The sequence below is a fragment of the Corvus hawaiiensis genome, chromosome 2, assembly GCF_020740725.1.
Source record: "Corvus hawaiiensis isolate bCorHaw1 chromosome 2, bCorHaw1.pri.cur, whole genome shotgun sequence".
NCBI lineage: Eukaryota > Metazoa > Chordata > Aves > Passeriformes > Corvidae > Corvus > Corvus hawaiiensis.
The window spans coordinates 108,584,472-108,606,361 of record NC_063214.1 but is presented as its reverse complement, the minus strand read 5'-3'; the positions used below and the strand labels follow the sequence as shown (position 1 = coordinate 108,606,361).

General features: G+C 42.3%; 1 protein-coding gene and 1 long non-coding RNA gene across 11 annotated transcripts in view; one reads left to right on the top strand and one right to left on the bottom strand.

Moving 5' to 3' along the window:
- The window catches only part of CNKSR2 (connector enhancer of kinase suppressor of Ras 2), a 209,142-nt gene extending 205,196 nt beyond the window's left edge, over window positions 1–3,946 (bottom strand). For 2 of the 9 annotated variants that reach the window (XM_048287658.1, XM_048287667.1), the window contains exon 1: window positions 3,461–3,943. In XM_048287658.1, the coding sequence (XP_048143615.1) occupies window positions 3,461–3,524 (64 nt within the window). In that variant the 5' untranslated portion in view covers window positions 3,525–3,943. Of the gene's footprint in view, window positions 1–3,460 lie in introns of all 9 variants that reach the window. The other 7 variants (XM_048287674.1, XM_048287690.1, XM_048287680.1 and 4 more) reach the window with 7 other exon arrangements.
- A 236-nt stretch (window positions 3,947–4,182) lies between these two features.
- Window positions 4,183–19,906, top strand: LOC125317705. 2 transcript variants are annotated; one of them, XR_007200166.1, is made up of 4 exons: window positions 4,183–10,043; window positions 12,924–16,999; window positions 18,975–19,176; window positions 19,314–19,906. It is a non-coding gene; the product is annotated as an uncharacterized LOC125317705 (long non-coding RNA). The 2 variants fall into 2 exon arrangements; XR_007200165.1 differs by having other exon boundaries at window positions 18,975–19,906.
- The last annotated feature ends 1,984 nt before the right edge of the window (window positions 19,907–21,890 follow it).

Genomic DNA, 21,890 nt, shown 5'->3' with positions numbered 1-21,890 from the left:
TCCTCCTGAGTGAGTGAAAGCCATGACATTCGAGGATGCTTGCCTATGTGACGTGTCAACGTCTTGAGACATGGCAGTGAAATCCACACAGGTCCTCCAGAGGGGAGGCAGAGGAGGTGACTGACACACTTTCAGCTCACTGATCCATACAGGACCTTTAAAATTAGTACTAAATATATGAAAAGCACAATAATACATGGTTTGAATCAATTTAAATACTCATTGTATCCTCCATGTACAATATGCCATCCTGTGGGAGAGATGAGCTAATCCATCTACTCTTTTTCCAGCTCTATGACAGTTAATCTTCTGTCTGTGGGTTCACTTTACACCATAGAAAACTCATATGCTGACATAGGCTCCCCCCGCTTTGTTTCTTTCATTTGCATAGTTTTAACTGGTACTTTGGTCCACAACTTCTTATTGTACACACTTTCACAGTCAAAATGTAGATAGTTACTTATCTGTATAACCAATTCCAGGTACAACTCTGTAGCTCATCAGCGTTGGCATTAGGCCATTAAAAGGATCCACAGTGTGTATGGCAAGAAATTAAAAACTGACAATATACTGGAGAAACTGCATTTATTCCACAAATACCCAGTCTTGAGCCCTGTTCCCTATACAGACATGCAGCCCAGAGTGTGGTACTTTTATCTAACCCCTTTGAGTGGAAATACTTTCCCCATGTTCATTTCTCACATCTTATAATTTCAGGCCCAATGCTTTATCACTACCCTAAACAAAATGCCACTGAGGTAATGGTTCTTTTGCCTAAATAAAGAATTCCAGATGAGGCCTTTTACTGCAAGTGTTCAGGTCATACCAACAAGACCATCACAAAAACACTGAGAGCAATAAAATCTAAAGTGTTTCATTTCCCCTTACTTTCAGATAACTGTAAACAATGTCGAATGGTAGGATTTGCCTTTTTCAGGAAAGATTTTGCTTTGAACATCAAAATCTCTTTGGAAGAATGCTCTTTACATAGCTGCTCTGAGCAGGCATATGACATAGCAGGGCACTTACTTCAAGGAAGAGGTTTAAACCAAGTTCAGCATTTATAATTCTATAAAATAACCCCCAATAAGTCAGCAAAATATTCTCACATCTTGAAGTTTATTGTAATTTATGCAAACCAGACTTGACTGCCGCTAATGCAAAGACCACAACTGCACTCCTCCCAAACTCCTCATGACAGACACATTCATGTTTTACTCATCAAACTGCCTTGAGTACCCCTTAAAACACAAATAAGCAATTCTGGGGACTTTCAGTAATGTAATTTGCTGGAGACAATGCACTTAAAGCAGTAGAAGAATATTTTTTCATATGGATTTCACTAACGATGTTTGCAACACTACACATTATAAGGAAAACAAAGTTGTTGCAGCAAAGACTACTTGCCCTCATCACTACCATCCTTCCTCCAAACTCAGCAAGGTGTGACCCATCAGGCAGGAGCAAACCTGCCCACGGCTACTGGTCACTTTCGTTTCCAGGCTCAACTTCTGAAACTAGCGTGGCTACCTAGGTGGTTTTCCGCCAAGAGTGCTAGTCACAGGCAGGTGCTTTATCTCCTTGCACCACCTAAGTGAACGTTCATGTGCTACACAGAATACAAAATGACGAAATGGAAGCATGAAGCAACACACATGCGTTTGCTCAGTAAAAATGAAAGTCCTCCAGAGAAAGAATCAAGCATTCATGCCAAAGAAAACCAGATTAAACACTAAAAAGCAAACTTCATATTCCAGAAAGTAGGCACAACTGCAATATCTGCTTTTTTTTGGTAAAGTTTACATCATTATTTTTAAAAGATCTACAGCTCTGAGTGTCAGGCACAGGTTTCTAACTACAAATCCTTATCCAGCTGCACAATTTTTAATGCTACCATTTAGCCTGTTCTTTTAAAATTACTGATTTTATAATAATGTATTACAAAAGCAGAGTATGCAATGCACTTCACCTGTCATTTATGAAAAGTACTGGATGCATTACGTTTAAGTGTTTTAAAAATGCATTATCTGCAAATTCATTATTTTTTATGCATTCCCCAAATTATGGTGAAGGTATCTCAGGCATTGATTAGAAAAAAGTCCTACACAATCTTTTTTTTTAGAGGTAAAAATGTTGGAAGCTAAATAGCTGTAAAAAACATTCTGAAGTTGAAAAGGGCTTGCTTTTAATACTGATCATCTGTAGCTCCTTCAAGTTTTTTATTAATATTTACTAATTTCTCAGGATAGGAAGTATTACATCATTCTTTTTGATTATTATTCTACAGAGCGAGAATGCTTCCGAAACTGCAAACCTGTGTATGTTACTAAATACAATTATAACTCGCCAGCTATAAATGCCACGATTGAATAACTGAAAACATATGCTATATGCCTGAAATTTTAAGGATGATGAAACTGTCACATTAGTAGCACACAGCATGTTATAGAGAACTCCCACAATGCAGCAGTTGTTCAAAACTTGTACCCATCCGGTCATTCTATCTTTATAAAAAGATTTATAATACTAGATGGTCATTTATTCAAAACACAGCTGCAGCCTGACTTAAAGGTAATAAGAAAAATACCCCCCCTACAAAAAAACCACAAAATACCTTTTCACATTACAGCATTAAAGCCATGTCAGAATGGTATGCACAGAGAATAAAAGAAAAGCGTTTCCAAAAAGTCCAAATTTTATTCTCATCAGAGTTTTATTTCAGGGGAAGACAGGTGAGGGAGCGAGAGGAGCGGAGCAGCGCAACAACCACACTCAGCCTAGAGCCCAGACTGTTCGTGCTCCCTTCAATCACGGATCTTCAAGTGTCGCCCCCAGTGAAGGGGGCCCGGCCGGAGGAGCCCCTCGCCCGGCACGGCGGCTTCCCAGCAGCGGGGGGGAGCCCCGGCACCTCCGAGGGCGAGGACCGACCCCCGGCCTCGCCGCCCGCCAAGCCCCCCCTGGCCCCCTCCTCGCGGGGGAGGTCGCAACCCTGTGCCCCCGTCCCCCAGCGAGCGCAGCACGTTCGGCTGAACTTTTATTCGCGACTCGTTTGGCGCCGCATCCGCCGGGAGCAGCCGGACACGCTCCCCGCGCCCCTCCGCTGCTGGGGGCGGCTCCTTCGCCACCCCGCGGTCGCCGCCCGGGAGCACCCCGGGTTCCCGCGGGCACAGCCTCACCTCCGCCCCCGGCCCCCTCCTCGGCTCTACGGGCAGCCGGGGATCCCCAGCCGCCGCCCCCGCTCTGAGCCCGGGGCAGGAGGGCAGCGTGGTCCCCGGCCCCAGCGACGCGGCCCCGACGGCCTCCCGCCTCCCTTCCCAACCCAGCCAAGGCGTGCGGGCAGCCGGCACTGCCGGTAGGCGGGATCCCGGCGCGGGGGAAGCCGCGGAGCTCCCCGCACCTGCGGGGCGGGGGTAGGGGTGATGGGAGAGGGCACCGCGCAGCCCCGGCAACCGCTCCTCACCTTTCATCCAGTCGACGACCTGGCTCGGCGACCACTTACTGACGGGCTCCATGATGAGGGCCATGGGCGGCTCGGGGGCGCGGGGCTCGGGTGGCCGCCGCTCTCCGGGCGAAGGGCGAGGCTGTGCGGGGCGGAGGGACCGCGCTGCCCGGAATCCCGGCGGCGGGAGGAGAGAGCCGCTATATCCCCGCTTGCCTCCGCTCCGCTCCCTCGCTCGCCGCCTCTGTGCCTCTCTGGGGATTTCAGTTCATGTTGCCGGCTCGGCGCGGAGGGGGAGGAGGAGGAGGAGGAGGAGGAAGGGGGAGAAGGGGGCGGCACGCTCCGACGCCTCCCGCCCCCGCGAACCCGCGGGCAGCGGCGGCGGCTCCCGGCCCCGCCGAGAGGTCGGTGCCGGGCGGCGGCGAGCGGGGCACGGGCTCGGCTCTGCCCGCTCCGGTGCCCGGCGGCTCGCGCGGCTCTCCGCCGCTGCCGCGCCGGTGTCTTTTTCTCCTGGCGGAAATGACGAGGCGGCTCCTGCCACCCGAAAATATCTCCAAGTGAAATGGGAAGCGACACCCGACGGCCTCCCGGAGCGGGGGGAGCGGGGGGGAGAGGGGGGGAGCCGGGATGACTCGCAAGGTGCCGCCGCCGGCGGGAGGGGGGTCTGGGGCGGCGGCAGCGCCGAGCACCTGCTCCCGGCGGGTCGGGCAGCGGGGGAGCCTGCGGGGGAGCGCAACCAGCGGCTGGGGTGTGGGTTTGTTGGATTTTCCCTGAATTAAGCATCGCTGCGGGGGCGGGAAAAGTAATTTCTTTTTTCTTTTCTTTTCTTTTTTTTTCTGGGTTTTTTTTTTTTTTGTTTGTTTGTTTTTGTTTTGGGGGTTTTTTTGGTTTTTTTTCTTTTGAGAGAGTGAGGCGCTGCTGCAATACGGCAGTGATGGACGGTGTCGCCGGGCACCGCGAGGGAGCCGTGCCAGCACCACCGATGGGGTGGCAGCATTTTCCCGGGGTCTGCGGGCGGCCCGGGGAGGGAGAGGAGAGGAGCTGCACCTTTTTGTTTGCCTGCTTCACGCCGAGGGTGCGGTAATGGGGCAAACTAGAGCGAAGTCAACCAGCAGAATGGGGGTAGGACTTTGGCGACCGCAGCATGGAGAGAGCACCGCAGGTGCTCCTCTGCCCTCCCTGTCCCGAGGGTTGCACCACGAGCGTATGGAGGCTGCAGGTGTGAAAATCCACCGTCCCTGCAGCGGGTCATCATTGCTGGAGCTGTTCGTTTTCTCCGCATTCTCCCTAGGCTCCCTAGGCTGTGTCATCCTGGAAGTTACCCCAAAAAAGGCAATTCCCATGGGCCCTGTACCAGAGTGTCTTTTGGTAGGAACTCCTCCCAAGTGCAGAACGATTCCTCCTAGGATGGCGGTGGCACCCTTTTCAGGCACCCTTCCTAGGAGCCTCTGCTCTGAGGAGGTGGCACCTCCCTCTGGAGCTCCAGGCAGACGATAGTGCTAAAGGTTATTTTCCTGCTGGTAAGTTGGCCAATATACAGCTTTGCCTGCATTTGCATTCACCCTGCTTCTCCTGCCAAGGCTGAGGCAACGACCATCGAGATGTTCCTTTTGACAGTGTTGGCTGCTGAATGCCAACTGCTGATACTGACATTTAAGATCTGTATGTGAGGAAAAAAAGAGGATTCCCTCAGCCCTGAAGTGGTAACAGCAAAGGAATCAATTCCTTTGCATGGTATGGGCAGTGCCAGAAGCTTTCCCACTTCAATATGTGAGGCTGAAGTAATAGTGATGAGGGGCAGTAAAGCAGCCATAAGGTTGGTAACACCTCTCCCTGGAGACCCAGGAAGAGTGTCCCCACCAGTGTTAGGTAGACTTGACTCTCACTTTAAAGGTTGTACTTATTTATCTTTAAGAAGAATCTTCTTTTTTACTGAAAACTGGGGCTTGCACACTGTAATTTTCCTTGAATTTGGCTCTGGACTTGTGTCTCCTGTGTCACATTCCTGCCAGCGCACTGACGAGGCCGTCTGCTTCTAAAGAGGTTGTGTTACTTAAAGCCACAGAAACAATAAACACAGTTGCAAACTAAGGCTGACTTTTTTTCCTTGTGAAAGGTTTGAAAGGTATGCAGGTTCCTTATATACTAAGTTACTGTTGTTGAAAGAGCATGTCATAATTTTAATTAGAAAGCAGTAGTTTGAAAGGTTTAGAAGTATAAATATGCAAGATCAGACTGAAGTCTGGCATGTAATTTATAACACCAGTGTGTAATTCTCATTGGGCTGAAAAGTTCTTCATAGGTGAGGACAGGGGAAGTAGGTTCTCAGTACATATGTATGGAGTTCTATAGTTCATAATTATGCATGCCCTGGGATTCCTATAGCTTGCCAGCATAATTTGTAGCTAAAGCAAGTTTTTCAGTAAAGCATCTGTGACCCAGTACTGTCCCCATGGTCAGTATCTATTACTTTTAAAGCACCTTTATGGAGGTTTTATCAAATTATGGAGTGGTAAAAGGGAGTTTACTCTTCCACTTCAGTAAATAGATAAAGTGCTGAACATGGAATCCAATTACCTTTATTGTTCTTCTCACAGAGCATAGCCATATCATAAATACTGGGGTAAATCCCACTGTTTTACTGAGACCTTGTTTCAGTTTCACTGAAGATTGTTGGCTTGGCTAAGATGGGGAGGACTTGGCTCGGGAGTGATGATAGAGTTACCCATCCATGGTATTTAACTTGGTGACCTATTACAGCAATGAATTCTATAGTCAGGACATGTGCTACATAGAAGTATTTTTTTAATTTGCTCTAAATTTATTGCTGCCTGATTTTATTATTGTTCTCTCTTTCTAGGGTAAGAAGGAGGGCTGAATGACTTTTTATGCTGACCTTCTAAAACTAAAGTGTTTCAGCCAAAATGCCTTAACCAATGTCTTCTGGCTGTTTTCATCTTTCAGTTTAGTGGCCTTCATCTTGCCATCACACTTGTATGAGTCAGGTCTTTTATGTAAAGCATATGGGACAGTCTCCTGCAGAGACACTGAACTACAGAATTATGTCTTAACTCATCTTTTAGAATTACTCTGATCCATATAATGCATAAAAAATTACTGTGTTTAAAAATATGTCTAAATATACATGTTCTTATTAGGAAAGACTATATTAGGTAGTAAATGTAAAAGTAAGTGCACAGTAAAATTCAATATTGAAAGAAAAATCAAAAGAACAGGAATAAGTTTAAAATTGAACTACAAGTCTGAACTCAGAAGTGTAAGACTACAAATATGTTTAGGTATCTATTCTCTGAGCAGCCATGGTTATGGATGGACAGATTCAGCAGATAAGTTTGAGCACACACACCTCCTGGATCAGCATCTCAGACTGCAAGCTCACAGAAGATACTGCTTTTTTGTCAGGGTACATTATTAAAAAAAAACCTCCCTAGAGCTGAACTGGCAATCATAGCTGCTACAGCAATACAGAGTGAAAATAATACCAGTAAATAGTTCAAGTCTGTCTAATAATGTACTTTTTGTGCATATTTAATCAATAGGACAACTGAAGTAGAGCACTGCTTATCCTGAACAATGGTGGCAGCTAGATCCTGGTTCTAACAATAGTACACTGAATAGGCATTTGTTTTATATAAATAAAGCCAGACTCTACAGTGGGTATCAGTGATGAGTTACAAGCTCAACTGTGGGCTTCTCAGAAACTTCATGGACGTTTTGCTAGGGTGTATAGAAAACATGAAAGATTCTCAGAAATGACAATTTGAAATCTTGCCCTGAAGTTAGGGAAACAAATTTAGCTCTCAAAAGATGTTTCTGGTGGTGGATATGAAAGCTGTTTCTTAGGCGGGAGATGAAAACAAGTGGAGGCAAATTAACAGTAACTAAAGCTGAGGTCTAATAAAAACAGTTGGAGTAAAATAAAACAACAAAAAAAGCAAAAGCAAGCAAAGTGAAAAAAGCTAATACTCTTCTCACATTAATAAAGTTTGTTTGTCTTTTGACAGCAAATAAATTCCTGATTTTTACAAAGGAGGCTTTATTTTATAAGAATCAAGCTTTTCCACTGGTATTAGCTCGTGCTGCAAATACCTGCTTTGGATATATTACTAGAGAGTATTTTATTCCACAGCTTGCAGCAATGTGTGAAGCAAGTTGCTCCTCTCCTTAAGGGGAGGACTGCTGCCTGTCCTGTGTTCCCCAGAGCCTTTTTGCCTTTAGAGTGGTGCCTGAACTGGTTCCCCAGCAGGGCAAGGATTGCTGCCCCTGCGAGGGCTGGCATCTTCCAAGGGGAACAGGGAAAGACGATTAGGGGGAGGGAAATAACAAATAGTCTTGGTGCCAGGGGCCTATGGACAAGTGAAGGAGGCAGAGAAAGGCTCATGATCAGAGGCACAGTAAGATAGTAAGCCTCTGAGAAGGATAGATGCGGGGCAGAAAAGAAAGTTTAGAGGACCAAAGGCGCTTAGATGCAGTTGAAGACCCAAGCTGATTTAGACTGGGGTCTAAATCTGAGCACTTGTCCCTGGCAGTGGAGCATGGGAAGGAGGCCCATCGCAGCTGAGGAAAGTAGGTGGCTCTCTTGCCTGTGCCTCAGGGGTCTGCATGGCCCACCACCCCCCTGGCAACTGACCACTGCTTGCTCCATGGCCATGGGCAGCCTCTATCTGTACAACAAGGGTGACAAAAAACAATGAGCCTCTAATGACTTAGGGCCTACATTGGGATCTTGCTGTTCCCTCATTTCTTACCACTCATCTTCACCTGCTTGAAAGCGCAAGTCTTTTAAAGTGTTTCAAATGCAAATATCCTGCCCTTAAAGTATATGCCTTACATCCCTGATAGTTTAATTTGACATAAAGGGGGGGAATGTTGTTGTGCAATTAATATTATTTTGTATAATCAGAAATATAAATCATAATCCCCCAAAGATGTTTAATAATTTGAAGTGTTCAGAACTCAATTAAGGCTATTAAGAGATTAGAAATTAGATCAAAGGTGGCTAAAGGGTAAAAATTCAAGGACTTCAAACACCTTTTGTAATACAAAGACCCTTAAAAATGAAAAGACTGAGAATTTCCCCAGGAAATTCCTATCATTTTAATTAGGTTTCTTCATTTAAAATAAAAAGAAACCACACAATTTGAGTCCCACTTCCTCTCTCAAGCAGTGGACTCAAGAAATTGCCTGCTGAGACCTCCTCCTTTGCCAGGTTTGGAGGGATGTGCAAAGGTTTAACAGGTTTTGGCTACCAGGAGGGACCACCCCAACCATCTGACATGTTCTCCTGCATTGATGCCTGCCAAAGAAATTCTCCCAACCTTTCCTGTGGTGGTGGGAATTATTTTTCCTCTGATCATGTTTTCTCTGGCCTAAACTGTATCCATTTCTCATTTCCTTCCATTTGGAGTCAAGTTGCTGGCTCCTTTTGCCACTGAAAAGGGGAATCCCTAGAAATGTGGAAGGCTCTTGTCTTTCTGCATCTCATGGTTTCTCCCAGCTGGTGCAGCTTCACAACAATGGGAAAGATGGGTATGAGGAAAGTTCAAGCCAGTGGCAGAGGGGCAATGGATATGTCCCTGCAGATCCAGAGGGTTTTTCAGGAGCATTGGCCACTGAGTTGTAGGTGTGTGGGGAGCTGCCATCTCAAAAGAACAGTTTTCTGTTCCTTTTTGAAAATAAATACTCATAGGCTGTGCTATGAGGGCCTTCTCATTTTGTGTTTTTCAGGCATGAGCTCATGGAGGCTGTTCGTTCATCAGCTCAGCTAAGGCTGCACCTCTACTACTGCCACACAAATGCCCTGCCCCGAACAATAAGAAACCCAAGGGAACTGTGCTTCTGTGCTAAAATTATAGAGGAAAATATTATAAAAGAAAACAGCAACTAATTATTAACATCAGGTTCCACTCATTATTAGTATCACAAATGTAAAATGGCTGCCAACAAGATTCAGCTTGGAAATCTCATTAGAAGGAAATGTCACGGTTTATTCCTGGTGATAAATGCTATTTTATTGCCTTTGGAATGGTCGGCTGGTTTGGCTAAATGCAATGGGTGGCTCCCTTTGAGGTGTATATTTCTACTGATGAATTCATATTGTCTGAAGAATAATAAATATCTGATAATTTTCTAAGCAATCCTGAAAATATTTAATGTTGCCAAAGAATTCAGTCATCTAAATTGCACACTGGAGTACAAAAGAAAAAGAATAATGATATGGTAATACAAAAAGGGCAAAATCATAATGAGGAGGGACATTTTTCAGTATACTCAGAAAAGCACAATCTGTCTCCCTGGTAATTTGGTGGAGTACAGACAGTATTACATGCCATATTACAAGTATTACATTTTATTTCTGGCTTCAAGAATCGTTACCATATGTTCAAAGTCAGACATGACCTCTTAAATATAGCATGTTCTTTGTTCGTGCTGTGCGGGCTTCGTCCTGCTTGGACAGTATTTATTCTGAAAAAGTTAAAGACAATATAAATCTTCCAGTGCCAGAAGACTTCGTATCAGCCAGCTTTTATGGATGAACTGGACAGCAATAATTTGGCTCCTACTGACCAGGAATACTCAACAGGTCTGCTTTTTTCTCATACCTAACAAGTTTCTCTAAAAACTATTTATATTGAAATAGTCCTGAATTTCAAGAAGCATTTATTGCTTTCAAAAGTATTTTACAGGAAAAGGAAAAAAGACACGTTTTCAAATATTCCTGGTGTACAGCAGCTTATTGATGTTACAATTAAGTATGCCCTGATGTGCGTTGATAAGGCTATGATTAGAAGTTACTTGAGATTTAATATATGCAGCTTCATGTTTACAGCTAGAGAAATTTATGACCTAAGGTCGTCTACTGTGAGTTGTCCTTCCCAGACTCCATATTCTTCCTGGAGGTGTGTTTGGACTGTACATAGACCTAAAGGTTCGTCCATATGGTGTCACATTGAAATCAAAGGGAATTTTGAGAGTCCAATGGCCAAATCAAGAGAATGCCTGCAGATCAATGTTTACCAGAGTGCATGTTAGACTTACTTAAATACACAAAGTATTCATATATCTTGTCATTACCATGGTTTGGACTTTTCTATTTCCATCATCTTCTTATTGTTCTTTTTGTACTGCTGTTTGCAGCCAGACCTGATTAAAGCATAAGAAACAATGATAAGGTAAAGGACTATTGTTATTATCAATGGGAAGGATGATGGAATATTTTGCAAACTTTTCTAGTATTAAAGAGCTGTAATAATGAAGGAAAAGTATCAGTATAGAAAGGAATGATGGGTCAAGATGAGAAGGTGGCGTTATGAAAGGAGTGACAGGGAACACACTACAGGAAGCAGTACAATAATCAGAAGAAAATATTACAAGAAATTGGGAAAACCAAGAAGCATAAGAGGAAATGAAAGCATGTATAAGTATGGATCAATCTGTAGGTACAGTTGGAATTAAGGGTAGGGAGGGTTAAAAAGAGTGAGAAAGTGAAGTCAGAAGATATGGCAGAGTATAAAACTGGGAGGAAATAAATGAGAAAATGTGAATATATTGTCATCAATGCTAAGAAGTGCAAAACAGACAGATTTTAGAAGAAAGGTATTTTTAAAAGGCAGGTAGATTGGACAGGATGGATTTGAAATACCTAAAGTAACTCAGTAGGAATTCAGACAAGGATAGTAGTTAAAATAACACTGATTACTCAGAGAAGAAAGCAAGCTCCTCCCAAAAAATGCCTAAGTGCTCAACAAAAGCTTTTTGTCGTTATTTTTCTTGTTCCTTGTTGTACTAGAGCTAATGAATTGAGCTCTGCTGAATTAATAGTGCCTGATTCATTCTCTAGCACTGGTCTCAGCTACTATAGAGTGGCTTATATCCATAGCATTAAATAGCCTTTACCTCCAAAGCCAAGTGGCTGCACGTAGCCTGCATATTTTGAGTTGTTCCTGGCCATGTTAACACCCCAAGAGAGCTTGGGACTTGGCTGGGAGGTGTTAGCTGTGCTGGGCAACATTTGAGCAAGTTGGTAGCACAAGCATTCTCATGCCTGGAAATATTCCAAGACCTTGATAGGTTTCCTCCTAGGGAATTAAGGATGGAGCCTACATTCATACCACAGGCTCTGGCATTGCTTTCCATGTCTAGGTTCATGCTCTGCTCTACTCTGTCTTGAAAGCAGCATCCAGTAGGAGAAGCCTGGGCTGAACAGTCTCCAGCTGGTCTCCCAATCCCTGTACTTTGGCAACCAAAGATCAAGGATGTCCTGGAGGTGTCATAAATCCCAGAGGAGAACCCTGGGGTGCTCTGGAGGTGACCCTGGGAGGTAGTCTAACATCTGTCTCAAAACAGTTTAGAATCAACTGGAAGAATCACAACAGCTTACTTTCTACAACCAACCCCTCCATACCTGTGCTTGAAAAAGCAGTAGGATGAGGAGAAATAGTCAATAGCACACTACAAATGAAACCATTTTCTCTCATTTCTTAGCTCCCTCTATCATCACAGCCTCAAAGTCCCAACAGAAAGTTGGCCATTCTCCTACCTAGACAGTCTGATGTTAATCATGGTGCTGCCCCAGTCCTGAGATCTCCTGAAGCTTTTGTTTCTGTAACTGTCAAAGGATGAGCAGTGGGAAGTCAGGACATAGGAGTCACAGATGGAAAACTTTGTCAGAGCTCTTAACTGCAGTTTGAATAATTGCTCAGAGAGAATGCACACCATGGTCTCATTTCAGATTCCTCTAACCATCCCAATTTTAAAAACTATATTAATCCCAGTGACACCCAGGTATCACACCTATCTAATCTCATCTTCCAAGGCATTTCCATTGTGCTCCTCTCCATAGTAGTCTAAGTGCTTTAGAGAATTAAATGAGCCTACCATATTACCTAATTAATATCGATTTTTATTCTCTTCTTGTTCAACATGGGCAGGAGGAAAAGGCACATAATTCATCTAGTTTAATTACTATTATTAAAGTTATAACAGTGGGAAAGCAATGACAGAGAGTATTTCTGCATTTTAGCCAGAGAGCATTGATATCTGTGAGACTTCCAGTGTCTCAAAGGAGTGAGTCCCAGAGAAAACTCTCTTCTTGTGATGTTGAACAACACAGAGAACATTGCACTAGCATATCCAGATTTGTTCAAGTAGCCTTTCAGAAGCAGATACGTAGCAGAGGTGCATATTAACATTTGCACTGCTGCAGCATATATGGTTGGGTATCCAAAATGGAACTGCATCCAGTTTAAGACCTGCCCTGCATCTGTGCCCAGGGTTCCTATCCAAGTTTGCATAATGCATTGTGCTGATGTGAATTCCTACTGTGCAAATGTGGCCATATGGCTTTTTAGAAACAAGTCATCTTGCAAATAATCTGGAATGAGTCTGTTGGGACTGATGAAGGTCAGGTCAGAGTCTGAAGACATCACAATGATTTATTTGCCCTCTTTCATTCTCTTTGCAGGTCAGCTGCTGTCTCTTGAACCGGCCTGAGTTTTACATTTTCCTCTCCAGAGCTGAGGTTATTTCTCAGTCAAGTGGATTACATCTGTCCACTCTGGAAGTCAACAATGTTCAGAACCAAGTCAGCATATGGCAGCCGTGGGCTGGGTCTCCTGCCATTACCAGATGAAAAATATCATTCTATCAATCTTGACTAATGGAAAACCAATAGAAATAGAAAAGCTCACAGTGATTCCACAGCTAAAAACCCTCCCTGAAGACCTTATGTGAAGTCATCATTTTGGGACCATGTTTAGTCTACCTCCATGGCCACCTGACCAGATTGGATCATTTGGCATGGGTGGCATGCTATGCCAGCTGGTGACTCTAGGAGGGACAAAAGCCTTTGTAGTCCTTGCTTGCCCATTAAACCCTCTTGGTTTATATTTGCAGGTACTTGGACCCAGCCTGCAGCTGTAGCAGGGTAGCAGTTACACTCAGGTGTCAAACAGAAGAGAAAAGCTGCTTGTGTGATTTCACAGGCAAGGTCTATACAGAAGGAAGTGCAACTGCTTGTCCAGCCTTCAGAGATAATTTTAGGATAGCTCCAACGGCCATTATGGCCTGAATGACCATGATGTGTCTTTGTTTTCAGGACAGAATTTTGGCAGCCAGCATAAGTTATTTGCCAAGCAAGAGCATGCACAACCAAAAGTAGGTCCTTTATTCATAGTTCATATTAAAAGGAAAGGTACTCCCTGCTGGCAATGCCAGCAATGAATCTAACATGAACGCATGGTGGTGTATTTGAAAAAATACCAACTGGCCATTTTTTCCTTTCAGTCCAGGAGAGAGAAAGTAGCAGCCCAACAGGGGAAAATGCTGAGCAGGTTTTACATCTGACACATCCTCCTGCGCTCTACGGAAAATTGCCAGCACCATCTCCAGTAATTACAGATTAAATTCTTCACAAATATATAAAGCAACATGAATGTATCCCAATTTCCATGGCACCTGTCTTATTGTTAGTGCAAGAAATCTTTCTTATAGCTGCCAATAGTCATGGAGAAAGTCAATGGGTTACACAGTGATCATTTACTGAAGGACGAAATGAGTCAGTATGAGAAAGATAAAACCTTGCTGGTTAATATGTATTTATTTGAAGGATATAAAAGTCTTAGGAATGAATTTTATTTGGGGCACTTTATGTGGGCTTGCATACTGTACTGTAAATGCAATTACTATGCAAATGCACACAGTAACCATGGAAGAAATTTAGGGTATATCTGGTGGCATCACTCTTGGTTTGAGATCATAGAAACTATTTTGACCACCTGATCCGATGTTACTGTGAGAAGCTAGAACTGATGGTGCCTTTCAACTTGGGGACAGGATTTAAACAACAGGCGATAAAATGTATTTTCTGGATCTATTTTTTTTTCAACACGGTTGCATGTATAATTTCAAGGCATTGGATATGATTAACTAATTATCTCTGTAACAGTTATCCCACATCTGCTGAGTCCTGTGCTAACCACTTAGTTCTCTTTTATTCATCCTACATCATACACATCACTTTTGTGGTGAAGAACCAAGGAGAAAATTGATTGGAACCAGTGGAGAGTGCTGCTGAGTGCCTCCCCACACTGTTTGTGATACAGCTGCCAGTTCAAAAGAGTGGGCAAGTTTCCTCTGCATCACCCTCCTGGCTTTCTTGTTTTCTGAGAGGTCCTTTTCTGCTACACTGTTAATCTCTGACCAGCAATGCAGGCTGGCTTCCAAAGCCTTTTGTATCAGTGCTCATTCTAGTGGGTCCAATTTTCCTCTGAGTTAAACTCAATTAACTCCAGAATAACTCCATTAACTTCAAAGCACCAAGCGAGTATTAAGTGTATGGAAGAGAATTCAGTAGCACTGCTTTCCCCTGAACACGGGCATGTGAGGAGAGAGCAGGAACCTTGTTGTTCATCACTGCCTATTAATATCGAGTATCTGGAGGTTTGTTTTAGTCTCACCTTTGTGACAAGCTTGTCAAAGAGAAAAGCAATGGGTTTTTTTCATGTTTTGAAAAGTTGTATCATATTTCAATTTTGTTACTTTGTCATCATGGCCTTTCTGCCCACAAAAAGATACACTGTTCTAGGATATATTGTTCTACTCTGTCAGTCACATTAGTTCTTTCTAAAGTAACTGAAAAACACATATCAAAACCTGTGGAAACACAGTCATATAACCACAAGACTGCATGTTATTCTCTTATTTTGTTACCAGAGAAAAGAAAGGAAAGAGAACACTTATGGTGAGAAAACAGTGGAATTTTTTGAAAGTTAGTTTTCCACTGATATTAATCCAGTGTGTGCACTGCTCACAGTTTGAATAAAGCTTAAAAATATCTCAAGCTGTCCTTTAAATATGAAAAGTCAAGTGTGTTACAATTTGTAATCAAGTGACTACTTAGAGGAGCTCAAAGCATCACAGAAAACTATGTCAGACTGTAAAACAGGATTGTGTACTTTTGCACTCAGTTCAACTCACTCATAGTACACAAGAGTTAAAAATTGCGTAAAATTAGCTTTCGCCAATCATATATTCAATAGGAATTTGGTACTAAAGGAAAGTTAATCTTTTAGAAAGCTATGTTGGGGAAGGATTGACCAGTAAATTAATAGTCCTGTACTCCAGAAGCATTTTTTCACAACTACATACCCAAATTTATGCACCTAATCTTTTAACGTGACATTTGAATGCAAACACCATATAGTTTATGTTTCTGCCACAGAATAGAATAGGCAGACTCATTTACCTGTTTCCAGCCTATATTGCTTCATGGTATTCACATGGACAATTCCATTTATTCACACCAGTTCTCAAGAAGTGCATGGATGTCTTGAGCAAGCTGAGATTTTATTTTCCTGCACACACTCACATGCACATACTTGGGATTGGCCTTTAAAAAGCTTTTCCACTCTATTTGTCCTGGTGCTTGACAAAACCACTTGTCACTGCTTTCATATTTATATGGCATCTCTCACTCAGGGGTCTCAAGCAGTATGAGTATTAAAACAAGGAAATGTGTAATATTTGTCTGAAATATTTACATTCCTTTTCTTGTGGAGGTCAAAAATATGGCACACAAAGGCTAAGCAACCTATAGGGTTTGCACAGCTGGCAGTCCAAGAGTCCTAGCTCCCAGCCTTATAACCTCAAGTCTCTTCTCCCCTTTTGGATGTTTCCAAAATAATGCCCATAACTCCCAGAGATGTTCCCAAAACACTGTCCCACAGCACTCCTGAGATTTCTATCTTCTAAGGTTTGGTACAGTGACAAACTCAACAAAATGCTGGCGTCCACAGGAGGATGCTCTGACGCAGTGGCGGATGGAGAGGGAGGGGAAGAGGCTGCTGCCTCTGGCATGCCCAAAATATCAGTTACAGTAAGCAACAAGTATACATGAAGTAGCTAATAAGTATGTTTTCAAATAATCTTAAGTTTTTTAGGTTTTCCAGACCACCAGAAGTGTAAAGAAATCTAAAAATACCAGAGTAAGATAGACACCACTTCTGAACTCTCTTTTTCAAAATATTTAGTATCACGCTAAATATTTTTAACTCTTGATGCTTTGTCTCAGCTGCCTCCTCTTTTTTACATTTTTACCTTTTCTCATAGGCTCTTGGTTATAGAGTGTTCCAAAAGTGTGTGCTAGCTTTCTTGCATAAGTTCCCTGTATATTTACTTCTCCTTAGAAGCTGAATTTGAGGTCACTCACAAAATCTTGGCTTAGTTTAAAATGTTTTATATGTTCATATTAAATAATCTAAACTCACTATGAGATGAAAGGTTTAGTACTAAAATTTAGGGAATTATTTAGCAAAAGGTAAGTCACTCTGGGATTTTGTTGACATAACTCTTGTATTCTATAATTCTTGATGTAATTCTAATATTCTAAAATTTTCTCAATATAATTCTAGAGCTTCCAAAAAAATCAGATTTTCTCATCCAATATCTATTTTCATAGGGAACCTAGAGTCCAGTTACAGAGTTATGAAGATGTATATAGCAACAGTATCCATGGAGCTTAGAGTTTTTCATCCTAAGGAGGTAGGTTTGGATTTTTTCCCCTCTATCTTACACAAAAAATGTAAAACTTCCTTAAAAACAATGAAAGTAAGGAGCTGTCTATCAACCAGAGTCATATAGAGCTATAGATTTTATCGCTCACTTCTAAATTATTTTCTAAGCAGTCACTCATAGACATGCTGAAATCATTGCTGTACGATTGGGCTGCTCACATCCAAAACAGACTGGCATCTCTGGTGGTGACACTGAATATTGTCCCTACCACTGCTGTTCACCTCTTCTCCAACCACATACTCTCACACTGGGGCAACAGCTTCACAGCCCACCTTTCCCACTGCCTTCATCTCTCAAAGCCCAGGTCTCTGCAAATAGGGTCAGTCAGGGCAGGCAGGCAGGCAGTGATGGGCTGAGCTGAGCCACAGGATGGATGCCTGCATAAACAGCTGCTAGTAATTGCCTGTGAACAGGCAGTTTCTGGGCAATTCAAATTAGCACCCATGTAGGAAGAGGGAGGTGGCCTGGCTGTGGCCTTGGATGTGGTTTGTGTGATGCTGGGGCACTCCTGCCACAGGCGGGGAGCCACACCTGATGTCAGTCTGCACCAAAATAGATCAAGGCAGTATTGTGTTCATGCTCCATAGAATAAGACCTGCAATGAGTGAATTATTTAGTGGTCATGCACATCCTCTGAATATTCTTGCCTTATTTAGAAGCAAAAATGAAATTGTTATGAGAAATTTCTCATCATCCTATACATCAAACACATGCCAGACAGTTTGGGCAATATGCTGGTACCTCAGCCATGAATCAGTTTGTGTTTATTGCTGTTCTGGTTTTCTTTCTTTGTTTTTTCTTTTTACTACTTCCCGTATTTTTAAATGGTAAGAAATATGATGCAATGCTAAACATTAAAGTTAAATCAGAAACAGTATATCAAGAAGTACTTCTCCTCTGTATGGTGAAGGACATTTTGCAGGTAAGGTGCAAAAGATCAACTTGTAGCTTGTCTTGCTGAGGAATTTGGTAGAGGTGAGGACTGGAAAGAAGTGTTCTTACTTAGGCTTGACAGCAACTTTAGTCTGCCATGGTCTTCTTGGATATGCCTTGCCATTCTTGTATCTTTTTCTTATAAGAGAAAGAAGTAGGTCCAGTGCCCCTGGGACAAATTCCAAAAAAAGTACATAGAAAGGGGCCAGGTTTCTTTGAGGATTTTCAGTTAGTTTCCTTTCTGTCTCTCTTTGGGAGTTTAACTTCTTAAAACACTTGCAAACGTGGGGAAAGTGCCCATTAGAAGGGCCCCACATGGCTGACATGCAGCTGGTGTGGAGCATTTTGCTATGCCTGCTTACACACTTTGTATATGAGTAGGAACAATAACTTGTTTTAACAGCAAGTTTGGGTGTGGACACTTGGGAAAGTTATGGATAATCAAGTGGTGAAGCTAACAGGCATAAGTTCAAGCATGTTAAACTCCTGGGACATGTGTTTTCACTCAGAATAAAGAGGCTGGAGTTTGCAGCAATTTAAACAGAATTAAGCTACAGAAAATGAAAGCAATTTTATTCCTCTGTAAGAGCACCCATATGGCGTTTATCAGCCTACAGGTTAGGCATACTTACATTCCACCTTTATTTGATTAACTTTCCTGCATGCCTTCATAATAGGCTTGGTCTACGATTTATCAGCTAGTTCAGGAAGCCTAAACTATGCTACTTTACAAATACCATTCCTTGTTTATGAACTAATATGGAACCCATTGCTAACTGCAATTGCACTAAAATTGCTGTAATAGTTGCTTTATAAATACACAAGATGAAGTACTTCTACCTTAAAAGTAAAAAAAAAAAAAAGCCAAGACCCACTGTACTAGGACTAGCTCTCCAACAGAAATGAGCTTTTGTTTGTTAGTGAATAAGTAACTTTTTTTTTCCAAAGAGTAGTGGCTCCATCAGGTACATCTATCCTCTCAAATAACAATTCCCTACTTCATTTCCAGGTTCTGTCCTCTAATCATCCACACTAGTCCAGTTCCAGTCTCATTTGGCATGAACTTTCTATGGTTCACCAAAACAATAAGCATGCATACTTCTGAGGATGCTTGGATCCAGGGCATCCTGCTGGACAGCACTGAGGGACAGATTTGGCTGCCTCTGCCTCATACAGCATCTGTCAGCAGGCAGTGTGGGGTGTCGGTGGGGGTAGGTCCAACACGCTATACACATTTTTGTATTTTCTTTGGACTAAATCTAACATCAGGAATGCATTAAATGTGCTCCTATATGCCAAATGCCATGCTCTCTATAACTCTCTCTCACTCTTTTCTTTTTAAAATTAGAGACCAACTTCTGGTTTCATTTCTTCTGATTGAAGGTACATTTACAGTCACGTTTCTCATTGGAATGAGATGATCTTCAAGGTCCTTTCCAACCCAACCATTCCCTAATTCTGTGATATATCTGTGTGCATGTGCCTGCTGGAATCACCTGCTCCACCTGGGGAGCAGCAGCCCAGCCCCTGTCAGTCTTCTGCCTGCCCCTTGTGCACAAACACAGCCTGGAGATTTTTCCCTCCATTGACTGCTGCACCAGCCTTTCCTCTGGAGGGAGGATGGGAGCCATAATCTTCTTCATGGCTGAGGCAGTTGGTGTGGAGTGGGTAGGCTGTCAAAGGGGCCAGCATCCTTCCCCTCAGGAACAAATGTGTCATCCCTGAGATTTTCCATCTGGCAGGGAAGCAATAGTCCTCCAGAGCTCGGCTCCCCTGTCCTGAATTACTTCATAAAATGAGCTTCCCAATCAGAGATCATGTTTTCCCACTATTAAGCTTACTGTTGCATTTAAAGATGATTTTGTAGCATTTAGCTTAGTGATGGACATAATCCTGTGTCTGATGTAACAGACTTCATAGTAAATTTGTCAAAAATTAATGTTCTGCTAATAAAATGTTATTAGAACAACTCTTTGTGAAGGTTTGAGTCTCCTCTATGCTTACTTTAGTACAGTTAATGGGGGGAGGGGGTTGTTAGAGCATTCTTATGTTCATTTAAAAACAAAAAGGCAATTTAAAAAATAATTAGTATTTTAAAATTCTAATTGGTCATAGGGATCTCTTTTCCATTGAATGGCTCAGATGCTTGAGTGCTTTTTGTATTATGTGTGAAATGGTTCTAACATAATATATACCTTGTTTAGAATTAAATTCCTTAAAATTATCACACGAAAATGTTTTTAAAAATTTAAAAATTTCATAGAGAATTGGAAGTTTGTAATGAAAAATCATTCAGACCATGGGTCCTATGCGAAAAAAAAAAAAGTTTTAAATTCTGAGGTCATTATCTGACTTCAGCAATCGGTCTATAAAATTTAAAACTTAATAGATACAAAATACAAAATGTTCCAATTGACAGCAATTATCAATCTTGAGTCACACATAGCACATGATACTGTTTTATGGCCCCCCAATTAGGTACAGGCCAGAACTGATGAACACTGTGTGCCTCCACTATAGACTCTGGGGGGATGCATCTTGCTTAACCTTAAGTAAGCAAACTTAAGGCATCTCACTCTGAGCTGATCACCTTCAAAGCCCAGTTAAGAGAAGCAGGCATTTCTAGAGGATGATTTGTCTTAAAGATCTATCTTAGAGGAAGTGAAATTGCCCTCTGGAAATAGCTGTGTCTCTCAACAGACTGTAAAATGATCCAATAGTGAATAATTCAGACCCAGACATTTAATTTCTCAGAAAATCTAAGCTTGAGTAAATGAAGCCCATACTCTATGTGCACAAACCCAGGGGCTAATATGAGAAAGCAACAAAAGCAGTGCTGGGCATGTGTGTGCTTGAGCAGAAGTCAGAGGAGCACTGCATGAAGCCACATACTTTGGGCATCTAAAACCACTGGTTATCTCAAGGACAACAGGAGAACTTTCCTTGGGTGTATGAAGTGTACCCAGTTTGAAGAGGTCATCCATACTCCCTTCAGTCTTTGTTTACAGACTTACGTCTTTACATGATGTAACTTGACTGAAATAGGCCAGCAACCTTCCTGATATATTTCATATGGGAACTAAAATATTATGTTTATGGTCAACATTATAAAGTGTCCTCATATATGTGTACTCAATATACACATTTTAACCTGAAGCTTAATTAAAAGTTACTCATGCAATCTAAAGGAAATTAATAAGGTGCATAGGTATGCATCCATACCTAATTGATTTTTTTCTGTTGTGGTAAATCTCTTCCAGGCACCCCAGTTAGTCATAACTCTAATAATGTTGCATTTTTCTTAATAACAGGTGCATGTGATGATATGTTCCTCTTGTTGGTTTTTTGTTTGTTTGTTTTTGTTGGTTGGGGGTTTTGTTGTTTGCAAAAAGTTTTTGTTTGGTTGGGGTTTTTTTCTTTTATAACTAGCATCAGCTAATGATTTAGTATCATATAATGCACCCTTATGTGTCTGTGAACCACAGCTAGATAATCCCACAGACAAAAGCTCCAGATTACTGTGTGTTACTATAATATTTTCATGGGATGTCTCCATGCAGTTCTAGCAGTGCACAAGGCAAGGTAGTGATGTCTCAGCAGTGGACTCAAGCTTAAGCAGATGGCTGTGATCCATTCTGATCTCCTTCCTTCTGGACTTCTTGGGGTGAAGAATTTGCCTTTGGGTGAAATTCCTTTGGGTGAAACCTCAAGTATGAATGAGTGAGTCGTAAAATTCCCACTGACTTCAGATGGAGCAAGATTTTACCCTCAGAGTAACTGTTACTATGGTGCCAGACCTCAGGTTTTCAAGGAGGACATGTGCCTCAGAAACAGAGCCTGAAATGAGGGGTCTGCTTTTCCCACACAACCAAAAAACAAAACCAGTTTATGCTACCTGAAAATCTGAGCTCTTGATATCCTTTCA